The sequence below is a fragment of the Nelusetta ayraudi genome, unplaced genomic scaffold (genome assembly GCF_046127955.1).
Source record: "Nelusetta ayraudi isolate G7.1 ecotype Tasmania unplaced genomic scaffold, CSIRO-AGI_Nayr_v1 ptg000039l, whole genome shotgun sequence".
NCBI classification, from domain to species: domain Eukaryota; kingdom Metazoa; phylum Chordata; class Actinopteri; order Tetraodontiformes; family Monacanthidae; genus Nelusetta; species Nelusetta ayraudi.
In genome coordinates, this window is record NW_027466089.1 from 1,815,183 (window position 1) to 1,841,994 (window position 26,812).

At 45.1% G+C, this 26,812-nt stretch overlaps 4 protein-coding genes across 5 annotated transcripts; 2 read left to right on the forward strand and 2 right to left on the reverse strand.

Moving 5' to 3' along the window:
- The first annotated feature begins 379 nt into the window (after positions 1–379).
- Positions 380–4,915, forward strand: LOC142892727 (HLA class II histocompatibility antigen gamma chain-like). 2 transcript variants are annotated; one of them, XM_076032983.1, is made up of 8 exons: positions 380–593; positions 1,451–1,620; positions 2,571–2,689; positions 2,838–2,882; positions 2,968–3,051; positions 3,154–3,211; positions 3,622–3,810; positions 4,128–4,915. In XM_076032983.1, the coding sequence occupies exons 1-7, from the start codon at positions 508–510 to the stop codon at positions 3,807–3,809; spliced, it is 750 nt and encodes a 249-aa protein (XP_075889098.1). In that variant the 5' UTR covers positions 380–507; the 3' UTR covers position 3,810; positions 4,128–4,915. The 2 variants fall into 2 exon arrangements, with proteins under 2 accessions (XP_075889098.1, XP_075889099.1); XM_076032984.1 differs by having other exon boundaries at positions 381–593; positions 2,577–2,689.
- Positions 4,916–11,492: 6,577 nt separating this feature from the next.
- LOC142892729 (putative UDP-sugar transporter protein SLC35A4) lies at positions 11,493–13,007 on the reverse strand. The gene has a single exon (XM_076032986.1). It carries the CDS (start codon positions 12,803–12,805, stop codon positions 11,837–11,839), a length of 969 nt encoding a protein of 322 aa, XP_075889101.1. The 5' UTR covers positions 12,806–13,007; the 3' UTR covers positions 11,493–11,836.
- Positions 13,008–13,052: 45 nt separating this feature from the next.
- On the reverse strand, positions 13,053–14,758 carry LOC142892730 (SLC35A4 upstream open reading frame protein). The gene is made up of 4 exons (XM_076032987.1): positions 14,621–14,758; positions 14,247–14,333; positions 13,777–13,875; positions 13,053–13,492 (listed from the first exon to the last, which is right to left on the reverse strand). Exons 2-4 carry the CDS (start codon positions 14,259–14,261, stop codon positions 13,295–13,297), a joined length of 312 nt encoding a protein of 103 aa, XP_075889102.1. The 5' UTR covers positions 14,262–14,333; positions 14,621–14,758; the 3' UTR covers positions 13,053–13,294.
- A 16-nt stretch (positions 14,759–14,774) lies between these two features.
- Positions 14,775–26,135, forward strand: hmgxb3 (HMG box domain containing 3). The gene is made up of 21 exons (XM_076032985.1): positions 14,775–14,987; positions 15,457–15,606; positions 16,018–16,192; positions 16,468–16,971; positions 17,061–17,168; positions 17,269–17,403; positions 17,863–18,104; positions 18,371–18,480; positions 18,578–18,643; positions 18,803–18,885; positions 18,971–19,081; positions 19,190–19,330; positions 19,622–19,935; positions 20,851–20,978; positions 21,556–21,687; positions 21,824–22,008; positions 22,091–22,313; positions 23,409–23,542; positions 23,800–23,919; positions 23,995–24,204; positions 24,891–26,135. The coding sequence occupies exons 2-21, from the start codon at positions 15,470–15,472 to the stop codon at positions 25,482–25,484; spliced, it is 3,852 nt and encodes a 1,283-aa protein (XP_075889100.1). The 5' UTR covers positions 14,775–14,987; positions 15,457–15,469; the 3' UTR covers positions 25,485–26,135.
- Positions 26,136–26,812: the final 677 nt, after the last annotated feature.

Genomic DNA, 26,812 nt, shown 5'->3' on the forward strand with positions numbered 1-26,812 from the left:
TTCATTGTAGCTTTACTTCTATAATATGTTGCTTGAGAATTGTTTGGGACCAAAGTAAGAGAAAACAATGAACTAGTCTAATTTATCCAACTTTGGTTTTCCTTTTAATTGTTGCATTGTATTACATTTGGCTGTATTTCCGTATTAAGTGTGAAACCAGATAGTTCGTGCATTTGCGTGTTAATAAACCTAAGTTAGCTGCTAGAATACGGCCACAGAACGCTCAGCGACCACTTCAGCGTTGTTACTTGAGCGAAAGTTCGACAAGAAGCTCGAGTCTGCCTCTGGTAACAGGTGACGTCGCGGTATTTTTGACCAATCACAGCTCGTCTTTGCCGCGGCCGGCCCTGTGCCGTCCCACAGAGCTTTAAAAGATCGGGGACTTTCCTCACACTTGCACCTTTCTCTGGAACTCGTCCGCCCGGCCTTACTTATCTTCTGGACCTGCAGATATTGTTTTTCATTTAGTGTGTTTGGGAGAAGCGGCGAGAAAAACCTTGGGAAACGATGGAGCCTCATCAACAGGTTGCCGACGCAGACTCTCGCAGCAGGACAGGCAGTGAAACACGGCTGCTGGTCCCACAACGCGCAGGGTAAGAACAGCGTCACACAAAATCTGCCTTCTAAAGGCGCCTTTTTTAGTGTTTGTTTGGCTAACTTCTTCATTAAAAAAAAAAAAAAATGTAAGTATGAAAAGACTAAGTCAATGTCTGCAGACCAATCTGGAGGTCACACAGACTTTACTGTTTTGTGTTATGTATGTATTTATTTATTTAGTTGTTTTCCTGTGTAAAGTTCATAATGTCAAGCTTTGGATGAAATGTTTTTCTGTTTTCCTGTAGTTGGACGCGTAATACGCGACTTTCACCTTCACAGTTGTCAATCTTTCACCTCACTGTGTTTTTAGGCAGAGTGTCTTCCTAGGAACAGCTGATGCCCGCACGTCATTGGTTCAAAAATCACAGCTGCCAAAACATAAGAACTATGAGTTGTGGTTTTTCCGCTTAATTTTGTCAACGCTCAGAATTTATTTAGCGCTTCACTATGCAAAATTTAATCTAATTTAATTAATATTTTTTGTAAATACAGTTTAAAAAACTAAATACAAACGAAATAGTTTGATAAAAAAAAAACAACAACAAACTACACGCCATGGTAGGAAACCATTGCATACAATAAATTAGGTTGTCACCTAATCAAAATCATAAGTAGTTTAAAGCATTTTTACACCCGCGCACCTTGGTAAACGGTCTGCCTAGCAACAGGTGATTCTCACTTTCTATTGGTTTCTATTGGCTCGAATTTTAAAATATTAGAACAAAAATGTAGTTTCTTTTATTTATTTATTTATTTATTAATTTATTTATTTATTTAACATCTCTTCCACTGTTTGTTGTCTGACACAATTTTAAAACCAATAGGAAACAAATGTTCTCTTTCTCTCTGTCAGAGGTTCCAACAGTCGGGCTCTGAAGATAGCAGGCCTCACCACTCTGGTTTGTGCGCTGCTCGCCAGCCAGATCTTCACTGCTGTGATGGTTTTGGACCAAAACAAGCAGATCGACAACCTGCAAAGGAAGTCAGAGCAAATGGGGAGGGACTTGAGCCGTGCACCCAAAGGTATAAAACACCTGTGGAACGGAACTAAGTTGCTAACAGTGATTCACTGGGCCTATCAGAAAAGGGGAACAATGGAGGGAGGGTGGAATAGGGAAGTGAAAGAATCTTCACAGAAACTTGATCTGAAAGTCAGACAAATAAAGAAGAAGGTACTCTGTTTAGTAGAAAAACATTTTTTCATTACTTGTACCAAAGAATTTAAGAAACAGATAAATAGAGCAGCATAAGATCTCATACGTTTCAGCACACAAGTATAACATGACTCATTATACCAGGCGTGAAACCAAGGACTGGACTGCATAAAAAAATGAGAAAGGAGGACAACGCAGTAGTTCCTAAAGTCTGCAATCTATCGTTTGGCCAGCGGGGACAGCCAAGATTGGTTGCAAAACGATTGAAAATGTCAGGCTGTCAATATGGAAAAGATCACAAAGTGACAATCTGGTGAAATTCTTTTGCTTGGTCTGAATCGATTGTGAAAAAAGAACATTAAATAGGCTCTTTTGTCCAGTTTGGTTAAATGTTGAGTAAAAGTGGCCATAAAGTTTATTGTCTACTGTAGTCAGTCGTTACCAGTGGGTGGGTAAGTGTTGGGCCACAGTTTACACTCTCGCCCCAATCATTGCTTACCTTTCAGTACCGCCGACCTTCTAGTTTCAAAAGGTACCGGAAGATCAAGATGACCATGAAACCAATCTCTAGGCTTCCACACTGGTGTTCACAAAGTCGTCAGTGTTGTCACAATGATTCCGTCTTCATATACAGCCAATGGGTGTCAGGCTATAGTGAGTTTAATGGTGCCATGGTGACTTAAGTGTTTCATCACACAACAGGTCTGCAGGCTTAACAGTTTCTCTGCAAATGACCTTTTGCTCATAAATGCCCATCTGCTTGCTAGCAACAACACAAAAGGCTCCCTCGGAAATGATAAAATAATCCTCTTTTTTTAGGCACAGGTGTGCCTAAAGCAAGAATGCAGGTGCCCCTGAGGAGCCTCCCGATGGTGATGGACATACCGATTGACAGCGAAACCAAAAAACCCCAGGCACCACCGCAGCCACCTGCACCTGTAGGTTTTTTTTTTCCTTCCTGCTAAAAAAATCTGGCATTTCACCACTTTTAAGTGGTGAAATGCAGAGTACATGAAATAGCAAGCAATGTAAACCAGTGCGCTGAATGTGTCTCACTCTTCTGCCTCCTCCAAACTGAAACTGCAGGAACCTGTTGTTAGTATGGAGGAACAGGTGAAGGGTTTCATTCAGGTATGTTGGACATTGCCCCTGCTATGTCGTACACTGTTCAGTTAGCGTTTTTCGCTGTGCCACTGAGCTCCGGTCGTCTGTGCAGGACTTTGACCTGCCGTCCTTCAACGAGACCTTCTTGGCCAACTTGGAGGGCCTGAAGAAAAACATCCAAGAGGAGGAATGGAAGGTCAGCCGCAGTGGAGGCATCGCTAACAATTATCTGTAGACGAGTTGTCGGTGGATAGTTGATGTGATCTTGCTGGGTTATTTTTTTTTTTGCACTCTGCAGAGCTTTGAGTCCTGGATGCGTTACTGGCTGATCTTCAAGATGGCCCAGGACAAGCCAGGTAACCCAAGCTGGATTAGAGTCACTGAGTCACTCACTGAGTTTAGCTTTTTTGCTGCAAACATGTTAGCGCCTAAGAAAACCAAACCTTAAAATGTTTATTTCTGTTAGCATGCACAGAAATAAAATTAAAAAAAATCTGCATCAAGTTTCAAATGTTTCACCAATTTTCAGCCCTTCATTCTTCTACGTGGGCTCCAGTGTGAGCAGCCAGACATGGCTCATTATCCCCAAAAAGCATGTTTAGCTCTGTGTTTACAGGCTTGTGCAATAAACTCAGTTTTATGCGACAAAATCATCTCATCTACGGAGACGTGTGCCCTGATACGTCTTTTTCCGTCCTGGATTCACTGGCCTTTGACCCCAACTGGCCCTAACTGTCTCACTGCCTTCTGCTACGTCCTTCTTTAGAGATGACCAAGTGCCAGGAGGAGATGGAGCACGCCAGCAAGTTGGGCTCCTTCAAGCCTCAGTGTGATGAGCACGGAGACTACAAGCCCAGACAGTGCTGGCACGCCACAGGTTTCTGCTGGTGTGTGGACAAGTCTGGCAAAACCATCCAGGGAACCACCACCCGCGGCTGGCCCCAGTGTGCTTAAGGTAAGAGACACAAACTCAAGAGCGTCACCCGCAGGCTGTGTTTAAATCAGCATTGGTGAAAATTGCCTTAAATTGCTTGCTATGCAAGTTAGTGTTTTTGAGTTATTCTAAATAAAGTAAGCCAATTAATAATTAATTTTCAGACTATTGTTACATGGGAAAATTTAGGACATTTGACATTTTTTTTCCTAGCATGTCATGACTTTGTCTTTTTGCAAACAAACTAGCCCCAGCTTTTGTCGTACATCTCTTTATTCACATGATCGTGCTTGTGCTGTTTTAATGTATTTCTTGTGTTTTTATTTTATTTTTTCCAGAGAATCGCAGTCTGAGAGCAATCGCTGGATTCATTTGAAGTTGGATAATCTTCTTAATTGCGTATTCAATCAATGCATTTTTTCTGATTTTATCTACTTTAATGACAGCTTCACAACTATATTGAGTGAGGCCTCTTATTGATTAAGTGTTGCTTTTTCTTTGTTGATGTGAAAGAGCTATTGAGCTGGGGATGTCTATCTGATATCATTTACGCTGACATGCACACTGTTTGTGTTTTTCACCCAAAGGACCTATTAGAGATGTTTGGGCCAGTCTGGTTTTCACAAGAATCAAGATTTCTTTTGTTGTTGTTAATATACAGTTGTTTACTAATAGGTCATATGTTTTATGATGGTTGAATTTGAAAATATAATTAAACTCTTTGATAGCATGAAACATGTCTCCCAGGAAAAGATTGTTTTCAGAAAAAGAAATGAAAAGAAAAGCTTTCTATTACGTGAATAATTTGAAGACCATAAGACAGAGTAAAGACTCACCTGTGATTTAGACATTGGTTTAATTCTGTGTGTTTTGGCTGTTTATGCAGAGGAAGCTAAATAAAGTCTTTTTAACAACACTGTTTTCTTCATTATAGATATTTTTGTCATGTTCCACCGAGATCAAGAAACTGTTGATGACTGTGCAGAAAAAAATATTAATCAATAATAAAAGTAAAAAAAAAAATCACGGCCCGGTTCCCTTTTCCAGCCTTGTTAATGCTCTAGCTTTGATTTGATTTTTTTTTTCTCACCTAATCCAGATGAATAAAGTGATTTTCAGCATTGCACCAAGGACACCCTTTTTTTTTTTATTTGTGCAGTGATTTGTTCTTGCCCTGCATATTTAAAAACATTTATTGGACTTAAAAACTATTAGTAATAAAAATGGTAGATGCACCTGGAGCTGGCGGGATGCTAAATTATCCCGGGGAGAATTTAATCATTATATGTGGTGAGAGCCATTTGTATCAGTCAGAGTTGAGATCTCTTTCACCCCTGCGTCCAACAAATCACGTGGCACCTCATGACCGTGGACCTCTCTCACAGACCCTCTCGCAGCTTTTGTCAGCGGCTCTCCATTTTTTTTCCACTTTGCACACTTCCCCCATGCCAGGCCGTTCACAGTGCTCTATCGATTGGCTCCAGCATCACAGAGGTTTGTTATAATTAATCCCTACATCTCAGAGAGAAATGGCGCCGCACTTTATTTTCTGCACTCGTGTTATTAACTGACTCCAAGTCCCTGCAAAGCTACAGTTGTTATCGCTCCCTGGACATCCTGACTAAGCCAAAGCCAAAGGTGGCGAGGAGCCATCCTATAGTCACTTTAAAACCCACTTCAGCAGCTCGATTTTCTCCAGAGTGGGAAGCCTTATCAGTGCGGCCGTTTGCCCCTAATAGGCTGCCGTCTTCCTGCACTGCGCTGGCAGGGTGTCAGTGGAGGAGGACGCTTCACACTCCATGAAGGTAACATCTCGCGGTGCACCAGGGAACTCACATAATGAGCCAGGGCGCAGAGACACATCGAGTCAGGCATGTTTTATAGGTACATCGTTATGAATCATTTCCAGGGACTTTGGCAGACACACGGAACAGTATTACTGTTCTTGTCAACACTAATTCACCCTCAGCGTCTCTGGACTGATAACATTTTCACATCACGCTTTTAATTAGTGATCGTTAACAGGGAACTTAGGGGATTGCCTTTAAACAGTTCAGTTATCTACAGGCCCTATCCTGTGGTGGTTTAATGACTGTATTTTAAAAAGGACAGGGTCAGGACATGCCATCGAGCAATTGAAAAGAAAAGTTAACAGGTAAAGTAAATGATCCACAGAGGACAGACCACCTTCTATTCTATTCTATTCTATTCTGCGTGACTCTCTCAGAAAATAAAATATTACAGAGTAATAATAAGAATAAGAACAATATACACACATTGACCTGCCATAATCATATTTACTTTACTTCAAAAATGCCTTACTGTTATGGTCCAAAAAAACACAACATGCTTGGAAATGTTACATTCAATAAATGAAATGCGTATGATGTGCACATGTGATTACGATACGATATCTGTATGATAGGGTTTTCCCAGTGTCGGCGTAGGTTGTCTGGCTTTCTTTCCAAAAAGAATGCACGTGAGGCTGATGAAAATGTCCGAGGTGTGAGTCTGTGGGAGCAAATGGTTGTTCGTGTCTTTGTGGATCAGCGATCAAATGCCAGCTTGTCCTAAAACAGCTGAGATTGACATTGGAAGCAGTGATTGGATAGATGGATGGTTGGATGGATGGATGGATGGATGGATGGATGGATGGATGATCACTTGGGACCTTGTGGTCTTCTCTTTGGTAACCTGATCATACAGAGCAGTGAAAGTAGATTCTGCCTCATTAATACTTAAGAACAGTGTCACTGGATCCAAACGGACCCTGTGGCTGCTCTCACTGCAGGCTCTCTGAACATGAATTCACCTGTAAGTGGCTCTTTTTAAACATAAATACAGGCAGAGTATTAACTTCTTCGTTTAGTGTGACTTCATCTTGTTCCTTCCCGTGTTCTTCCAGCGGTGTGAGGGGTCTGAGCGTGTGATGGTGGGAGTGCTCCTCACTGCGGGTCAAGGTAAAGCCTGAACATGATCAAACCTGTGAAGTGTGTGGCTCCGATATGTTACATTTACACGCGTTCTCCTGTGCCAAGAGGAAAACAGCTGTGTGGCTCTGGATGTGGGAAGACACTGTGTGACCTACCGACCTGCAGAGGATGAGGTGAAACGTCTAAATTCACGCACCGTTCTTTCCCGTCGACTCGCAGCTGGGAAACTCACCCTCTGCTTTTCTATTTAGGAGGCGAAGCCGTTCGTCTTTGATCAAGTTGCAGCGGCAGACGACGTACAGGTGCTCGGAGCGTGACTGTGCCATTAAAGAGTTCCGCTTTCTCTGGCTTCCAGTTGAAAATATAACTGTGAACCTGCAGAGTTTCCACCAGCAGCTGCTGCGGAGTCTGACTCAGTGCATCACCGGTGGCTACAACGTGGCGCTGCTGTTATGTGGAGCATCCACAGAGAAAATCACCACTCTTGTTGACGGGAGTGTCGTCAAACAGGTAGAGCCCCCCAAAAAAACATGAGCACTCACCCACTTCTGTTGTTCTGGTACCATTAAGTGATTTCCACCTCTGCTTCAGGTCTTGGAGAATCTGTTTCATCATCTCTTGTCTGCGGTAGAGTCAGAGCTGTTCGCCGCTGTGTCGTTCCTCCAGGTCGGTCCTTCCATCTCATTTTGAATAAACCATCAGTCAAAGCGCGCAGTGTTGTGAGTGATAATCCCCCTGTGTGACAATGACAGTTTTGCCCAGATGGTAGCGCAGTGGATTTGCTGAGCCTCGACAAACAGACTCTCAACTGTGTGACGCACCCCGTTCTTGGAAAGTGAGCCCTTGGTTTTGGCTGTGCACTCATCAAATTATGAAGATGAAGTAGCCACAGAGCACCTGTGCATAGAAAAACATCACAAAAAAAATGGAATCTTTGTCTGTGTCATAGTGTCGTAGCAGGCATGAGTGAAGTGTGCGTCAGTTCAGCGGAAGAAGCCTTCAGTCTTTATGAGGCATGCAGTGAGATGCTGAAGTCAAATGCTGGTTCTCATCACAGCAGGTGGGTTCGACTCTGCACACACTAATTTCCATTCTTCAAAATAATGCATTTGGGGGAAAAAAAAGCACGATTCCCATAGGGCCAATTTTCCACTCAGTTGCTCTCAACCTAATGGTGGCACTGATGAAAATCTGGACCCCGCACATGTGCAGGCACTTTTGAAATTATGTTCAGGCTTTTAGGTTGCTCATTCCTTCCCCTCTAGAACGGATCCGTTCTAACACATTTGTACCGTTTTTTCTCCCTTCAGATGCAGCTCCCTGTTCTCCGTAGCTGCTGAGTGGAAGCCTCACATGGAGGTAGAGGTGGAGAAGAAGGAGAAGGAGGAGGAAAGGGAGGAGGGCGATGAGCTTTTCCGCAGCAGGCTGCAGCTGTTCAGCCTGGCGGGGGGAGCCAGCAGGACCGACCTCAGGGGGTCAGCCAACGCACTTATGTTCAGCAAGCTATCTATTACAAGAGCCAGAGGAACTATTATTGACTTTATCCTGATGTACAGATGTGGAGAAGTCTTGGCTGCAGTAACCTGTAATCCACTGCGTTACTTAAAGGGACTGACTTGCAGAATAGTAAAGCTGATGTGTGTCTGTAGCCTGTCAGTGAACTATCTATCTATCTATCTATCTATAAATGAGCCGTTTGTGAAGTCACAAGAGGAGGTGACACCTCACCTTGGTTAGTGATAACAGCCCAAGACTTATAGAGGTTATTTTGATGATTTACGGCTACTAAACTGACGTTTGGGATGAAATTAAAAAGATCCAATGAGTGTAGTGTAGGACAGCAGGACGCCCAGTACAGCCAACAGGACTCGGCTGATGAGACCCAAATAAAAATCTAAAGGATAAATCTGGAATTATTTAAAATATTGGATGTATCTCTATTCCAGTATCAAATGTAAAACAGAACAATATAATGAAGTCTGCATTACAGAGTCATGACATTACAAGTATTACATTACTGTGTCATTACAATAACAGATTAAAAAACAATGTTCCAGGGTGAGTCCGTTGGTGAAGATTGTAGAACAGAACCAACAGGAGGCCACAGAGAGTCAACAAGTCCATCCATCTCCAAATCTTCTCCATTTCCTCCTCAACGAGGCCATGACAGGAAACTACCTGACCACACTCATCTACTGCATCCACCCTGCAGGTCGGTGAGGTCCTCTGGGCCCAATCGCACCAACATTAAACCAGGGTGAACTATTTTAAGTGCGGTGACTGGAGTCTCTCTGTCCAGCAGGTCCCGTTGACGACGAGATTCCCTCTGCTTTATCTCTGGCCCAGAGAGCCAGAGGATTTGCTACGACGGCCGTGGCTAATCGCTGGTGTCGACGGGCGGCGGCGCAAGAAATGAGAGATAGCATAACCGAGCTACGAGCCAAGATGATGTCACAGACGGGAAACGAAGCTGACAACACTTACAGGCTGGCAGAGTTAATGCGAAACCTGCAGGTCATAATTATTCAGCGACCCTGAATGAGTCTCTCTCGTGGGCTGTGTTTACAGGTGCAAACTTCACACAATCTCTCTGACAGATGATTAAAAGTCAGTCACGGGAGAAGCAGAGGGAGAAGTCCGAGAAGATAAAGGAGAAATTAAAGGTTTTTAACCAAGTTGTTTACATTTGGCTGCATGTTTTGAATCATCATCTTAACGATGCTTTCAACTGATTTGGCAGAGACGTCTGAACCGGAGGAGCTCCCGGAGCAGCAGTGACGGCGGAGAGGGCGCGGCCGACACGATGAGCTGCTTGCAGGAACATCTCAGGCGAGAAATGGAGGAACACCTCAGAGGTAGAGGAACTCACGCTCGTCGGACAAATGCCAGTGGCTTTGGTTAGGATGTGAGTGTTTCTCAAATCAACAGAGGGTAAAGCGGAGGCCTACAAGGTCCAGGAGAGGGTGGAGAAGATCAAGCAGCTGAGGGAGGCTCTCAGGAAGCAGGAGGCGTTCAAGGACCGAGACGTTCCACAGAAATCGGACCCCTACGTTCAAGTAAGACACTTCGGTCTAAATCCAGCACAGTGCTGATTGAAATCTTTCCTTAGGTTAAATTATTCCTCTAAAAAATGCGAGTGAGCAACAGACACACAGTTTTTTTTTCCCCCTCTGCTATCTTCACGCTCAGTCTGAGCTGCAGCACAGAGAGGCGCAGGAGCAGAGGAGGCGACTCAAGGAGGACAGCGAGAGATTAATTCAGGAGGAGGTGGAGAAGATGGAGAGGGACTTGGCACAGGATCTGGTGAGATAATGAGATGTAGCGTCGCCTCGCACTACTCGGCTCGCGATCCATCTCGGCTCGAGGATGCTGAGTCAGCCGGAATTGATGCGAGGCCGGATTTATGGCGAGACGCGTGAAAAAAAAAAGTAGAAGAGAAAACCACTTCATTTGCAACTTAATTCCCTTCCATCCTCACGTCACTTTATGGCTCCATCCATTCTGCCCGCCAGGCGGAGGGCCCCCCCAGGGAGCTGCTGGTGCTGACCAGAGAGAGGCGGGTCCTGGTGCTGCAGGTGGAGGCGCTGCGTGCTGAGGCCCAGCGGGCTGAGAGAGAGCTGCAGCATCAATACCGCAGGCACCAGGCGGAGCTGCGGCAGCTCAGAGAGGAGAGCATGCAAGTGAGGAGAGCAGTGAACTAGCCAGTGATTTAGAGGCCCAGTGTGTGAGATTTATCCACATCCAGTGGGAACCAATAATATCACCAGCAAATGAATACCTGTTTCTCTTCATTATGGCTCCTCATGTCCATGGCCATGATCCCACTTTGGCTGCTGCTCTACAAAATGCAGTCAGACTAGAAGGATTGAATCTTCTGTATATTCAACCTGCAGAATGCCTGGTGTCAGGCTTTGCTTCAACTCCTACTTGATCTCACATCCCTCTCATATCAGCTGTGATGTAGGAGGAAAGCCGTGAAACCCCCGAGCAGATCCATATTCATCCAGGGCTACCACAGACACATGGTAGCAGAATATCACTGCCTCCTTAGCAGTGGACCTGAACTTTATGTAAATATAGATGAAAATACAGGTTCTTCTCATAAATTACATGTATGTAATTCAATTAATTAAATGCTGCTAAATGCTTTTAAATGCATAGCATTTTTTAAAAAAAAATTGATATTTGATTGGGACTCTCACTTCAATGCCTGAGCTGAGCTGATCTGATCTGTGCTATTCCTCAACAAAATTATACAATCCTGCACATTAGCAGTTATTCAGAGCCATGCATTTCTGGCTCAAGTCTGTCTGAATTCACCTTTACATACCTGACAAATACCACTCACATCTCAATTTCTGACAAACTCGAACTTCTCACTGCTACTGTTCCGCTGCTCCCCAGGTCTTCAGAGACTTCCGTGAGGTGGGTGAGGAACAGAGGAAGAGGTTAGAGGTCAGATACAGGAGCGTGCTACTGGAGGCGGTGCAGGATGCCGTCTACCTGTCTGCGCAGAACCAGCAGCTGCAGGCCGACAACAAACTATTGCGTAAAGGTCAGCGCGCGCCCCCCCCCCCATCCAGACACTCTCAGGTTAAATGTGATGGGAATATCAAGAGATGACTCATGCGCCGCAAAACTCTGTTCTTTCATTGCAGCACTGGCAGAGATAAAGGAAGCTCTCACCGTAAGAGACGATCCAAAGGCTGAGCTGTTAGCTCAAAAATAATGAAAAACTGCCTGAAGATATTCACGCGTCAGTGAGCTTAATTAAAACGCTTTGCAGAATTTATTGAATGGTTTATGCACAATGCGTAACACGTCACCTTTTATGTTGTTCTTTCTGGAAAAGAAAAACAATACAGAACAAAAAACAGAGACGACAATAGCAGCAGTCTTCAGAAATGTCTCATGAACAATACAATAATGTCGCAACAGTGTGTCAGACGTACAAGTGGAAACTTTAAAATCTGAACTTGTTTGTAAATCCAGGCAGACTTTGCAATGTATAAATTAAACACGTGTTGGACTCTTGATTAGAGAAGGCACATAAAAAAAACAAACAAAATACAGAAATACTGCGATCCTTTTTGGTACTTATGAGTGAGACTTGACTAGATGGAATAAAGGTAAGCTGCCAGTCCAATCATACAAACAGGAATCAGGAAAAACGGAGTCAGCTGCAGCCCTAAAAAGGCCCAAGACAACACGACGTTCACCAACATGGAGCAGGAAATGACAAAGAGTCTGGTGATCCCGCTGCCGTGCTTCAGCACCACAGACATCAAGAGTCCGTTGGCTGCCTGGCCAGCAATGATGAGCCAAGCCAGACCAGAGAATCCATCCAGGAAGCCTTTCTCACTTTGTACAGAGAAGGCAGAGGAGATCCCATTGATGGCCACGCCAAACACATAGAGGTAGAGATTCTGCAGACTCAGGGGCAGCTTCTGGCTCTTCAGCATCCACTCTGTGTACACCGCTGCCAAGGCTGAGACAAAGCAGTACACCAGGATGAGAAAAAGTCCCCGGGCTGTGATGTGAAGCCCGGAACTTTCCTCGAGTCCGGTGTCGTCCAGGTCCAAAGAGACGTACGTGTGGGAAAATCCTGCAATCATGAGAAGTCCCAGAGCAGCGCATTGAGTGGGCCGGAGCCTCTTCCCCAGGCAGAAGGAGTACAGGAGGGCCGTGCAGGCAATTTTCAGGTTGGACAGGATTTGATATGAGCTTGGATCCATGTGGGCCTGCATGAGCACCACCAGGTTGTTGTTGAGGGCGTAGAGAAGGGCAGGGACCGCGTAGGGGAACACGAGGGCCAGAGATGGAGGAACACGGACGGCGGCGGCGTCTCCGTTCAGGAAGAGCGTCGCCAGAGAAATGACAAGCTTGGCAATCTCAATCATGATGACACACGACGACGGGCTGAAAGGGACTTGGCCGTCGACTTTGGTAAGACTGATGAGTGGCGCGTGGGAGCCGTAGATGAGAACCATGAGCACTAAGAGCGCGACCCATTGAACCCTTTTGACCCACAGTCTCTCGATCCTCGCGCGGGGTGTCACATCCACATTCTGAATCACAATCATTTTCAATCACATAAAACAAACACCGTCTAAGAATCTAAATTCATTCAGAAATGCAAAAGAAATCCACACAGGAAAACTCCTTTTGAAAATAAGAGGCTGTAAATGCCAACATATTAAATAACAGTAAAATTTTAAATCACGTTTCTTTGTATATATTCTGTCAGATGTAACAACGTTCCTCTGAATATAAGATAATCAAAATATCAGACTACGAAAGTGGTTCATAAAATCTGATAATCTCTTAAATCTTTCATTAGCATCAACAGTTCCAGGAGGAAATGCAACCAAGCCGCATTTGCCTGAACTGTGAAACAGCAACAACAACACACACACACACAAAAAAAAGATATGAGGATGAACCATCAGTTCGCTGTGCACAGAAACCTTCCAGCTGGTCGGTCACGAGTCACTGACCAGACAGCAGCTCCAGCAGTTGTCTTCTTGTCTTGTGTCTTCTGTGGTACAGGCAAGAGTCACACGCAGCTATAATTACTTGGGTCCTTTTTTCAAGCTGTTTAAATATTCTTTTATGGTCCTTTCAATGTTGGGCACTTGATAGTTCTGTGCGGCGTAAATGCCGGTAACGGTTCCAAACAGGAGCCCCACGATGGCTGAGGAGCGAAGTTTGGCCACCACATAGCCGGCGAGGAAGCCCTTCAGGAACGGGGATCCCAACACTGAGGCTCCCTGTGCAAGACACAATATGCAGGAATGATGAGTAAATATTGTTTACAAGAAGCCATACCTCTCAAGCATGATTCTAAGACACACACTCAACGTCATAGGATTGGACTTTAATACTGTACATTGGAACATTAAAGACATTAATTTTAAATTCCAGGGGAAATTTGGGGAAACAATAACATCATTGCACCACACAATCACACATAAGGAATGACATAAACCAATCTAATCTATATATTAGATCTATTTACGTCAATCAATAACACAACATGCACTTGAGAACACACCTGAGGAATCCCAGCGGAAACTTCGTTCTCCACTCTCCTCTGGATGTCCTCCAACTGATTTTTGAGCTGCGTTAGATCTTTGAGCTGTTTTAATGGATCCTTTAGTAAAGATATAACAAATACATTGAATTTAAAAAGTAAAAATAAAAAAAATAAATCTCAAATACAACAGCCCAGCTATTCTAATGTTAAAATTGATAATACTTCATCAAACTACACAGTGTTAAATCGTGACAATATGATGAAAGACATGTATAACATGTATATAACAGCGCTCTGGAAGTTTACCCGGTTTGCGATTTACAGCATGAGTAGTTTCAGGGTGTTACAAGCTAACTCATAAACAGTGTCGCCAACAGTTTAACTAAATATATAATGCCGTCCCTCCCGTGGAAGGTTACTATACAGTTCCATACAAACATATTAGCGACGAACGTTCATTTAAAGCCAGAGCACTCTAACTCACTAACCTTGTCATCCGCCATGTTTGCTCGTGGTGCGATCGATGTTCTGCTTGTAATCCTGAGTCGGGTTGCGTGCCACTCGATTAGTTACGTCTGGGAGCCGTCAAAGCAAGGAATCAGAAAATAAACCAAAAGGCGATATACGTGATAGGTTTTCACTCAAGCACAAATGGATTGGTCTTGAGGATAACGATATTTGGTGTAATCGTTTAAAAATATAAATCGAATGCTACTAGCTTTACTTTGGCAGACTCTATTTAGAATAAAATTCATTAATGCTTACCGGTGCCTTGTAGAAATAGTTTAAGCTTTCCTATGTTACTAATACACTGTAGACTATTAAAAAATTGGCAGCTTTATAGAGTGAGAATTATACTTACTAAACACGAAATAAAGATTGGTTGTCAAGCAATTGATAGCATCGAAACACTGCCTACATGTGGCAACTATCTGCATTGAAGGTCTACGCGTTGCTTTCACGTGTCAAAAACGTCCTCCCCGATTGGTCCATGCCAGTTTATTCGTGCACATGATTGGTGGCAGGCCATGGCAACAAACCGCCATGTTTTCTTCAAGGCGACGAGAACCGAAGCCACTTTACGGACACGATTAAACCACATATTATCGAACTGAGGGGAAACAGAGGTGCACATCTCTGCATAAATCTTCACCCCCAGAATGGCAAACTTCTCCGGTTGCCTCAGAAGGGCGTTCAGACGGGTTTAGCGGAGCCTCCGGCCATCCTGGGTAAGGCTTCAATAAGAAGGCATTTCATTGGATGACTCGCTGTGTGCATGGGCAGTATAACCACACGCCATTCAACGTGTTTTTAAAACATGAAGAACCAATGTTTGTAACATATTGTTCACCTGTGTATGGCAGTTCCCCCCAACTTGACAATTTGTGCCAATCCTGGTTGGTTTTCAGTTGCACAAAATCCTATTCCTTTTTTCATCTACTTTGCTTCTTTTCCTGCTAATAGTAAAAATATTTGGCGTTGTCTGTCTCCCAACAATTTGGCACGATATGATGATGTTGAACTTTTTATTCAAATTCAATGTTTTAATTAGCATGCACACTTTTGAAATATATATCAGCGCTGTCTTTAAAAATGGTCTTAATGTTATTCAGAAAAATCTGATTTCTACACCCATGAATGTTCACTGAAGGACATTTACAGACATTTTACATTTTCTGTTTCCATGTTGGGCCCAGCCATATTGGTAGTCATGGACAAGGACGAGGTGTTTGAAGTAGTCAAAGTCACTGAAGAGGTGGAAAGCTGCTACAAACAAATGGATGCGACAACCCCCAAAAAGAGGAAAAACAAGAGCCAGGACTGTGTAGAAAAACCTAAGAAGCCCAGGTATTGTTTCAAGATGTACTGTCTCCAAGTATGGCCCTTTCTGAGACACTGACTTTAATTTAAAGTCCCACTATTTAGATTTTTTCCATCTAATGGTATGAAAGTATATTGCAGGGCATATGCTTATTTCTGCTTGCTGATGTCCAACTTTACCTCACATTGCTTTTATACAAGTGGCCATATAAGGGTCAAGATCACAAAACACCAATTAATGTCACATTCAATACAATTTATTTTATTTATTTTTTTGTAAATTAAAATACACTACTCATTATGTATTTTAGTCCCTTAAGTGTCAGCATCATTTTGTATTTCATTTTGTTCAAATGTTGCACCTTTAAAAAAAAAAAAAAAAAAAAAAAAAAACTGTGGAAGAAATTCCAGCACTGACGTGAAATCTGTCTATTTTAGGTCTGCATACCTGCTGTACTACTTTGATGTTCACCAACTCATGCAACAGGAAATTCCCAATATTCCCCAGTCTGAGATCAATAAGCGCATCAGCGAGAACTGGAAAAGGCTCAGTGTGGCTGAAAAAGCCTACTATCTGGAAAAGGCCAAGTCTGAAAAGGAGGGCATGGACACGGTGAGCTTCAGCTTCAAAGTTTTGTGCGTGCAAGTGGCTTCAGCTACGCGAGTCAGCACACTGAAAGACGTTGCAAAGTCTTGAAGGTTTTTAAAATGAGGTGGTCTAATATTTTGCAGCAGTAATAAGCTTGTCAGTCACATTGTTACATGATAATAAACAAATTTGGCTTGTTAATTCGTAGCCAAGAGTCATTCAAAGATAGAGAGGCACACACAATGTTTTCAAATCATTGACATGAAGATAATTGTTCCGTTTTATTTTTTTCCACTCAGTTTTCCCTCAGCCCTTCCAAAGATGTGCCGGGTTTCCGAAGAATCCTTCCCAGAGCCAATTTCCTACTTCTGTCGAAAGACTACTCCTCCAATGAACTGCCTGGAAGCTCTCAGCCAGAGGTTAGCGGGGAACCTCTGAACCCATCACTGGAGGGTCACCTGGCGGCTGTGGCTCTCCCCCAAGACTCCCAGTTGACCCGGCTTGGCTTGGCCAGTGAGGTGGAGCTTTCTGAGCAGGCGGTCATTGATGATGACGGCGCTAAGGAAACAGAGGCGGCGCCTTATCCATCGGAGCCCTGTGAGAGCCCATCCTCGTCCTCCTCGGTTTTATCCAAAGCTCTGCCCCTGGCGGATGGTGACCTTGCCTCACAGGACTCAGCTGACAATCCTACCAGCGTTGTCGCACTGCAAGGGGCGGAGTCAACTCTTGCTTGTCATGCTTACGGTGGACCAGCGGTGCAGCTAGGGGACACTACACAGACAGTGGCCATCATACCCGCCCAGGTGAGAAATCACTCTACATGGTAACCATTTTAGTCACAGCATTACGGTGGTACAGGTAGTGTATATATATGTATGTTCCCCTCCCATAGAGCCTGTTAGAACCTACATCCACGCCAGCTGTCAGCTCCGTTCGTCCCCTGATGATGGTCGCTGTAGGAGACAGCAGAGAACCCAGTGCCAAACCTTCATATAAAATGGTTTGCAGCCAGGTTATCTGATGAGAGAATTATAGAACTGTTGCAACATAGTTTAGTCGTTATAACTAAGGAGTCTGGTCTGTTTTATGTTTTTCTCCAGCCTGTCAAGACGTACACCAGGAGGGGTCGGGGGAGGTGTCTAAATCCTGGGTGTACATTTGTGTATGTCACCCGCCACAAGCCTCCAACCTGCCCCCAGTGTGGGAATCATTTGGGTGGGAAATGGATACCTGCAGTAAGTGAATGAAACAAATGAAAATATAGTCACTAAAGTATTTTGTTTTTTGAACTTTATCTAAGCTGATAGCCTTTGATGAACCATATCATCCAGCATACGGATATGATTATCTTTTCACATTTAAACAAAATGTATATTTATTTTGTTGAAAAATACATTATTTATGCCCTTATATAGTCAGAAAATAATGATCAATCTCTGTCACATTTGATTCACAAAACAAAGACGTTTGTACCTCTCTTGAATGACATCAAAAGATGAAGTATTTCAATGTGCTTAAGTGTTTTATTAAGCTCTTCTAGTAGTAAGTGTTAACGTCTCATCTTAACAAATCACTTTGACTTTCACCATCAGGAAAATATTTCACTTTTAATCTTGTAAATGCCATTGAACAGAGACCAAAGCACATCCAGATTCAGCCATTGGCTCAAGAGTCTATCTGTGTTTGTGTGGCAGGCAAAGAAAACAAAAGGTAACGAAGCCGTGTCCGCGCCACAGGAAGCTGTAACCAAGCCCGATGAAAACAGCCTGCCCGCACCCCCCGCTGATCAGGCAGGCGAGGCTGATGGCAGCAAAACAGACGCTGCTACTGCAGACAAAAGGGAGGGCCGAGTTCAGCGGCGCCCCAGGAAACGACACGCAGTTCCAGCTGATTTGCCACCAGAGGGCGGTATCATTACGGAGCTGGACCAAATAAAGTAGGCTTCTGTTTGATCTGGCTGCCAAAATATCCCTTTATTAATTGAGCCACCATGTCTTAGATCTTTGTAATTTCACTTTCCCAAAACTGTTTTTCGGTCGCATAAAAGTGTGTGTGTGTGTGTGTGTGTGTGGGGGGGGGGGGGTCGTATTCTGTCTCTTGATTTTTACACCTTTTGTTTTCGACTGCGTTTTTATTTCTTCACTTAAATTCATAATTCTGTATGCATCTTACTTGCCTTTCTCCTTCACCTCTGTTGAGTAGACAGATACAAGGCAGTCTGAAGACAGTGTCGGTCAAAGGTCAAGAAAGAAGGATTGCAGCTGTTCAGAAGAGACCAGTGAGACCCATCCTTCCTGCCTTCTACAACACAGGTGACATATGTCATGCATTCCACACTGGCTGGAGTCTGTGGTCAGACCAAAGTGGCACAATGTTGAATCACACGTAGGCTTGTCTTTGTCTTTCTAGGCCATGTGATGCTCCAGATTTTATCGGTGCCTTCCCAGAAAAGTGCAAACAATAAGTCACCAACAGGTGCTGTGCGTCGATGGCTTTCTTCCTCCTAACAACACTCCTGTTCTTAAATATTCACACGTGTTAATATCTCATCTCGTTGGTCGAAAGTTGCTGGTTTAGTGAATGTGACTCTCTGAAGTTTCGTCTCCGCTGATGTTTTTTTTTTTCCGACCGCAGCGCCGCAAGACACATTCTCACTTCTCAAACCCAGCACGCTGAAACAACTCGGCCGCAGCGTCTCGGCAACCGCAACCAAGCAGGTCAGCACATGCAGGGAGGTGTAGAACAGTGAAGAAAGGGGCAAATCCACAGTCCAGTGAACTTTGTTTGTTGCTGCTTGTGCAGGATTCACCCGTGGCAGCGGACGGAAGGCAGGCTACGTCTTCTGTGGCCGACAGGAAAGTCAATCTCCTGACGTTCCTGCCCCTCAAACAGCAACACACCGTGTCAAACCTGGTCAGTATATGACCAACAGTGCTGCTTATTACTTTGTGCTGTTGCGTATCGAGCATCGGTTCAAAGTCATTTGCTTCCTGATTTCTGCTCCCTCTCGTTATTTTGCAGGACTTGGGATTGTCTACAGGACGAGGAAGGGGTCACTGTAAGAACCAGTCCTGCGACTACATGTATAAGAACAGACACAAACCTGCCGTGTGCCCTAAATGTGGCTGTGAGCTAACCCAGAAGAATGCAAAGGGCACAAAGGTGAAAGCTGTCTTCCCTCGGAGGCTGCGGAATCAGTCTGCAGCTGTTTCTCCCACCCTGGACTTCCTTTATGAGTGCCAGCTCATCTGTGTCTGCACAGTTGTTTCAGAGGATTAATGAAAATCATCCTAACGCATGATGCATTCAAGTTATTTTCCCCTTCAATCCAACCCTTGATTATGAACCACTTGAGAGAAAAACAACAACAGCTAACTTTTCCCCTCAAAACCTTTCTCGTGATTATATCTGGGCGACTTGTCATCTCATAATAGGCCTGTTTTCCGTTCTCAGTCTATGTCCGTGCCGCTGCTTGATCCGCACCAGCCCTTGAGCCAGGCTCAGAGGGATGTCCAGCGGCAGAACACGGTGCAGCTGCTGCACCGCACACTGCAGATTCCCGAGAGCGAGAGCGAGCTCCAGGAAACCCTGAGACTCATTCAGGAGCTCAACAGTCTCCAGATTGTCCTGGTGCAGTCCAGTGACCAGGAGCAGGGGGGCAGGGTGGAGACGGAGACGCTGATGGAGTGCGGCTGGCCACAGCTGTACGAATCAGCAGCGACTCACTGTGGCCTGTGCAACTACCCTCTTTTTAAAGGGGGCGACAGGTAACTTTTCTATGTGAAAACTCCTTTGCTTGGATGGCATGAAGTCAGTCCAAAAATCCAGAAATGGCAGCTTCACTGTATGGTAATATCAAAACTGCAAAGAGCAAAATATCTGCTACTGTGGCTCAGTTGCTAAAGTGGGTCTCGAATTGATGATTGAAGGGTTGGCGGTTCAAATCCCGGCTCCACATGTCCACATGTGTGAAGTGTCCTTGGGCAAGACGCTGAATTCTAAATTGCTCCCAATGAGGCTGGCAGCGCCTTGCATGGCAGCAGCCACCCATTGGTGTGTGAGTGAATGGGTGAATGAGAGGCCATTGTGAAGCGCTTTGGGCTACTGTGAAGGTGCTGGAAGGCGCTATGTAAGTGCAGCCCATTCACCATTTACTGCATGCAGTGAGTCTGAAATTCAGACAATCTGAAATTCAACTGAATGCAAAAGACGAGTGTCGATAGGAGAAATGTTTCTTCAGTTTTAATATTTCGAAAGCTTCTCATTGGTTGGTATAAAACAGGACTCGCTTTAAGAAATGGTTTGACGTCGCTTCCATGCTTCCATTTTTTTGTTAAACCTGTTAAAACAATGTCCTGCCTGTGCCAGTGGCCAACGTGATGACATTGACTCACTCGCACACACTTTTGTCAGACCAGATCTTCCAGTGTGGTCCGGGCTCCACCGCAGCCTCCTGCCTCATTATTCCATAACCCAGAAGACAACGCATGGTCACATGGTTTCACACGTAGTTAACGGTTTCACAGACGCTCCTTTTGAAGAGGATCGGCAGAAGTGGTCGGGACTTGTGAATGAGGCCCTTGTTTCCTAATTTAGGCCTTGTGTGTGTGTGTGTGTGTGTGTGTGTGTGTGTGTGTGTGTGTGTGTGTGTGTGTGTGTGTGTGTGTGTGTGTGTGTGCCAGTACCATTGCAGGGCAGGAAGAGTGCTGGTTGCTCACCGAGACGCTCGTCCAGACCGTGTCCCTCCAGCTCAAAGTGTGCCTCAACGCTCAGTGCTTGGCGCTGCACAGCTTCACCGAACTGCCCGCAGGTCAGTGGCTCTGCGTGCAGGCGCAGTGTTGAATGAGCCAAAGCTGCGCCAGATGTTCTGCTTCGCTCTCTTCGTCTTTTACGCTGCCTCATCCACAGCACAGCAGAAAAAGGGTAATCTGTTCTGGGAATTTGAGTGGTTAGAAATGCTGCATCATTAATTGAATTATTAAAACAAACAAACACTCACTCATTCAGACTCTTCACCGTGATCGTTTTAGATCAGGGGTGTCAAACATCCGGCCCGGGGGCCAGATCCGGTCCGCAAACGTGTTTTTTCCGGCCTGCGGGATGATTTTGCAAAGTTTAAAAACGGGCTGCAATTTTTTTTTCAATTAAAGAGACTGCTGCTCTACTGTCCACAGGATGTACCATCCATTTCCTTCTATGGAAACCAACTGTTAATATCAGGGCTGAGTAAGTGGGCCCAAGTACACTCTCATTGGCCCAAAATGTCTCTGTCAAGAAGCCTGCAACATGCAAAAACAATGTGTTTCTGTCACATCAAAAATGGAAAACAACATGCAACATCTTCCTCTGTGAGATTCAACCTGCTGCTTTTGCTGTTTTGATTGAAGGCTTGTTCAACATTGGGAACAGACTCCTGGTGAGCATCGACCTGTTCCTGAAGATCAGGGCCAGTATCAAAGTGGGCCAGAGTCCCTCTGAGGTGGTGAGAGTCCTCTTTGACCACAGCCCCAGCCACTTGGGTAAACACACACTCGCACACTCTGCATACATGATGTGCTTATTTATTGCATCTTTGTATTTGAACATTTGTACCTTTTATCCAATGATGTTTTAGTTTACAAGCCGTTGAACTTTGCCTCCCTTCCATTGCACCAGTCCACAGTTTTGGTCCGGAGGAGCTGTCCAAGATTCAGGAGCTCCTCCTGAGTGGCTACTGGGCCTTCGAGTGCCTGACGGTGCGCGATTACAACGACATGATCTGTGGGATCTGCGGTGTGGCCCCGAAGCTTGAGATCGCTCAGAGACACAGCAACAACGTACTGGAGCTGACCAACGTGGAGGTTAGAGACCGACTTTGTTCCCACTGACACTCAGACCGCGAAGGTGCCATCGGCGTTTTCAGACGTTGTGCTGCTTCTGCAGTTCACCTGGCCCGAGGTTTCGGTCCCGGACGAGGTGCTTGTGGACGACTTCTGGCTGACGATGGAGAGCGAGGCTATCGAGCAGGCAGCGTTTCCCTCAGACATTCCCATCACGCGGGTGGACGCCTCCATCATCGCTCCCTTCATCCCTCCACTGATGAGGAGCGCCACTGTCATCAACACGGAGAAGGACAAGGTCCTGTCACCGAGCTCTCAGCCGGCAGGTAAGCCTGTGCACTGTTAAGTTCTCCTGATTTATAGGAGACCGTGGCATAGAACAGGCGTGGGCAAACTACGGCCCGGGGGCCATATGCAGCCCATTAACCTTTTAATGAGGCCCGCCAAACTTGAAGAAATTATATCAGTAGTCAGCAAGTCATAAAATAGCTGCATTTCATCCATTTTTTTTAAAACCATGTGTTCTTCTCCGTATCCCATGACATATATATTTTTTTTTACCAAAACACTCCATCCATCTGCTGCTGCTCCGTCCCCCCCGTCACATTTTAGAACCCATTGTGGCCCCACCAGTCAACAAGTTTGCCCACCCCTGGCATGTAAACCCATTTAAACTACAAGAAGAAATCTGGCAGTCAGTGAAATGGCTAAAAATGCCTCAGCTTTTGAAGTAGTTCCACACAGAGCCTTTAACATGGGCAACTGCACTGTGGTTCTGTTTATTGGGAATGTTGAATAAATGTAGCATTTTTTTTTTTTTTTTAACAGATTGCAAAGCCTTGCCATACAAGTTTTCTTTTAGCTCATGGTTTTAAATAAAAGTCCCTAAACACCGTATTCTAAAATGATCCTGTTCCACTTGAAGCTGCTTAGTTCTGCTTCTGCAGACTGTCAGGTGATGGCAGACACATGCTCATTTAAAACACGTTGGCAACTGGAGGGCTGAAGAAAAGTAAAAAAGACGCATCAGGGATAGCGGCTCAAAGCAACACGAACACAGGTCAAGTGTGAACTGACGATAAAGTTTAGTTATCGCTGAGTCTATCAGGATCAATGTACATTTATCCAGACATGTGGAAAGTCCTACCAGAAAGGTTCAAATTAGCACCGTGTTGTGTATTATTATAAATTCACGTCTGTCTCTGATTGGCCTCCGGCGCCACTGTTTTATACAGGGGTGTTATGCATTTGTGCAGTGTTTGCCAGTGTGTGGCATCCACACACTGGCTCTTTGAGGCAATTTGGCCTTGCTGGTAAACCGTTGATGAACGATTACAGGGTGTTGCTTTGGTTTAAATCTCAGTGTTGACCTGAAAAATCAGTTTCCGCCAATCCGGTAAACCGCCCTCTTTTGTTCTCAGGGGATCCGTCTGTGTTCGTGCGTCTCATTCACGACGGTCAGCTGAGGCTGGAGCAGGTGGAGGATCACAGCGAGGACGAGCTGAGGGGAATACTGGACCAGTGTGGCCAGAGCGTCGCGTCCGACGCCACCAAGGTGGGTGACGGGCAGAGAGCACGCCAACCGCTGCCTCTTTTTTTTTTTTTTTTATTGCGATCACAAGTAAACAAGACGACCATAAAACACGACAATGGCACAGTGTTCAGGTATCATGTGATAAATCCAACGCGTCGCGTCCTCACCCCCGGGGGGGCCGCATCACTTTTGTGAAGGCAGTTTTTGTCAGTTTCATTCGGCTTTTCTGTGGGAATGTGTTTCTATACCACCATTGTTTCCGTCTCCCTGCATGTCAGAGCGAACTGCTGGCCTCCGTCGTCTCCTTGTACACGCGAGTGCACAGCGGCCTCTCCACCGCGCCGCAGCCCTCGGCTCAGCTCACAGCCGGCAAGCTGTCCAAGCTCTGCCCGCACAAGGTAAAACCAGCATCCCACATCCCACACCAGAACCCCACGTCCCATTTCCGACCTCTGTGTGATGTTTGCTTCCAGGTGGTGTGCGGCTCCAAGTACCTGGTGAGAGGAGAGACGGCTCGCGACCACGTCGACCTGCTTCTGTCCTCCCGCTATTGGCCGCCGGTCTACGTTAGCGACTGTGCCCGCATGGTGGCGCTGTGCGCCGACGTGCAGCACCCAGAACTGGCCACCAGGATGTGGGGCAGAAACCAGGGCTGCTTCTCGGACCCCTTTGAAAAGCCAAAGGTGAGTGAATAAAACACAGTTGCTCATCAAAAAAGTTAGTAGCGTTTGAGATACATAATGACCGATGGTAAACATTTCAACATTTAAATGGGTTCCATTTTTCTTTTTTTGCTTCAGATTCCCTGCCCTTTTACTTTTTAAGATTTGACAGAATTCATGCATGAGGCTGCAACAAATTGTAAATCTGAGTGTGAAAATCTGACACAAGCTGCGTTGCAATGACAGTTTTTCGCAAAATAAAAGCGAGATTTCTAAAATTTCGACAAAGTACAATTTGCAGGTGTTTCCATTGAATGGTGTGAAGCGCACAAACCGCGATTCTCGTCAAATCTCGCGGGATTGAGATTGACCTGCTTTTGCTTTTGTTTGTTTACGTTTGTTTGCTGTCGAGAATGGTTGTTTTATTTATTTATTTAGAAATATTTTTCTCTTTGATTACTTGTAAAACAATATTCCATATCCTCCTCCATCCAAACATATACGGCATTTCACTTGATGGCAAGTGGTCACGTGACCCACGGACGTCCCATCCAGTGACGTGTAAATGCGAAAAGGTGTTTCCATGGCACTTTCGTGATATACTTCTATATCGATACGTCTGGAAAAACCAGGAGTGTGTATTCTAGTAAAGTTTCACTTCATCTCACAGCGTCTTTCAGTGCAGTTTCCTCTTTTTGGTCGTACAGGTGGTGTGTTGCGCTGAGCTCCAGGACCAGCCGTACAGCGCCGACCTGTCGTTTGTGGCCGAGAACCAGCAGGTGCACCCCATCACCAAATCGCCCAGCTGCTGGCTGGTCCACCCTCCCGGGTCTGCCGGTCCCGATCTTCCTGCGGAGCACCACTCGATGTCCCTCTGCCAAGAACTAGAGCCCTACGTCGGCCTGATCGCCGAAGCCAAAGAAGGCGAAGAGGTGGAGGGGGAGCGGACCAAGGGGGAGGCGGGCAAAACCGAGGGCGACTCCGCTGACGGGTGTCCCTCCGTCGACCACGTGAGGAGGCAGCCGGCCGTCTTCAACAACCCGGCTTACTACTACCTGTACAACCGCCTGGTGGACTTCCTCACCAGCAGGGACATCGTGTGCCAGCAGATCAACCAGGTGGTGCAGGCCTGCCAGTCGGGCGAGGTGGTGATCAGAGACGCCCTGTGCCGCCTGGGAGTGGCCCAGATCAAGACGGAGCGCGAGGAAGACGAGGGTAGCAAGGTGGAGGTGGAGGTGGAGGTGGAGGGACAGCCGCAGGAGGGCGGGGAGAACGCGTGCAAGGTCGTACTTCCCGAATGAATAAAGGTCGAGCGTAGGACAATCAGGCAGGAAGAGCAGAAGGACTTGGACCTGGACCTAGAATGCAGGCAACAGGAATGAGAGTCAGTTCAATCCATGAAGTGTTTGACATAAAAAAAAACAAAAAACTTTAAAATATTAATGTTTAGTATTTATTATGGACTTTAAAGAAACTTGACTGAATGCAGTAACGAGACGTGAGAAGTTGCCAAGAGTCATAAAGACGTGGAGTCGATGGTTTCCTGTGACAGACTGAATGTTAACAAGATGTGAATATCTCAGCTGATTCTAAGCCAAGTGAATGATTTCAAACATAACGCGATGCCTCATATTTATTCAACTCTACGTGCTTTACCTTTGACCTGCAGACCTGAAGTGCTTCAGAGACCTTTTTAGGTTCATAAACAGACTAACGAGACTCTCATCGAACCTGATTCAAAAATATATATATTTTGATTTGAGTTTTAAAGATATATTTTATTTGCCAAAATATTAACATGTCCAAGCTAAGTACAGTTTTTGCTAATAATGTTACAGCTTTGGTCAAATTCAATTTTAAGGCATTAACTCGTAAACCTGTGGCACCTCATGGGATCATCTGTCAGAATGAAGGATTATATTGTATCTAATAATAAAATCACTGGGAATATCTTTAGGTTTATTATTTAAACATGAGAAAGGGCAGTCCAAGGGTGGTCCCCTACACGTGTCCAGCAGAGACGGGGGCTGAGATCAGAGTGGAGTTGATTCACTCTGTGCTGATTGGCTAACGATGAGCAGGTGAGCCTGATTGCGGAAGCAGAGCAGGTGTGGATCGTTGCAGATGGCAGAGCAAAGCGACCTGACAGGAGACCAGACACTGGCAGGGAGGCAGAATAAATAAAAAAAACACATGAACAAACAGTATTCCTTTGCTAATATTCATCTAAATGAAATTTAAATCCATTTAAACTGCAACATGGCAAAATTCAAAGCTATTTTCAGGTGCAATATTGACATGGATTAAGAAATTTCTCTATAGCTTATCTCTTTCTTGATTCCGATTGCAATTTATATTATACTTCCAATTAGTTCAGGTGTAAATTTGAAATTATTTTTAAGTTATTCTAATCTATCTTTCACTGGCCAGTATTTCAATAAGAAAAAAAAAAATATGGGACGATGGAAAGAAGAAAGAACACACTTTCACTCACCTCAGTCCAGCACTTGTGTGTGTGTGTGTGTGTGTGTGTGTGACTGTTGCTTCACAGAAATGAGGTCCTGTGTTCCACTTGTGGGGCTCGCAGGGTGTTTCTGTGCCGTTTTCCAGTGGGTGCTCCAGTTTTCCC

Bases quoted from the DNA above. Each gene is read 5' to 3' on its own strand.
- LOC142892730 (XM_076032987.1), bottom strand. The intron at 13,493-13,776 runs GTGTGTTCTCAA...TGTCTTGCACAG, and splicing joins TTTCCGCTGGGATTCCTCAG to GGAGCCTCAGTGTTGGGATC.
- LOC142892729 (XM_076032986.1), bottom strand. From the start codon at position 12,805: ATGATTGTGATTCAGAATGTGGATGTGACACCCCGCGCGAGGATCGAG.
- hmgxb3 (XM_076032985.1), top strand. From the start codon at position 15,470: ATGGACAAGGACGAGGTGTTTGAAGTAGTCAAAGTCACTGAAGAGGTG. The intron at 19,331-19,621 runs GTGAAAGCTGTC...TTCCGTTCTCAG, and splicing joins AGAATGCAAAGGGCACAAAG to TCTATGTCCGTGCCGCTGCT. The intron at 23,920-23,994 runs GTAAAACCAGCA...GTTTGCTTCCAG, and splicing joins CCAAGCTCTGCCCGCACAAG to GTGGTGTGCGGCTCCAAGTA.
- LOC142892727 (XM_076032983.1), top strand. From the start codon at position 508: ATGGAGCCTCATCAACAGGTTGCCGACGCAGACTCTCGCAGCAGGACA. The intron at 2,883-2,967 runs GTATGTTGGACA...TCGTCTGTGCAG, and splicing joins AGGTGAAGGGTTTCATTCAG to GACTTTGACCTGCCGTCCTT. The intron at 3,052-3,153 runs GTCAGCCGCAGT...TGCACTCTGCAG, and splicing joins TCCAAGAGGAGGAATGGAAG to AGCTTTGAGTCCTGGATGCG.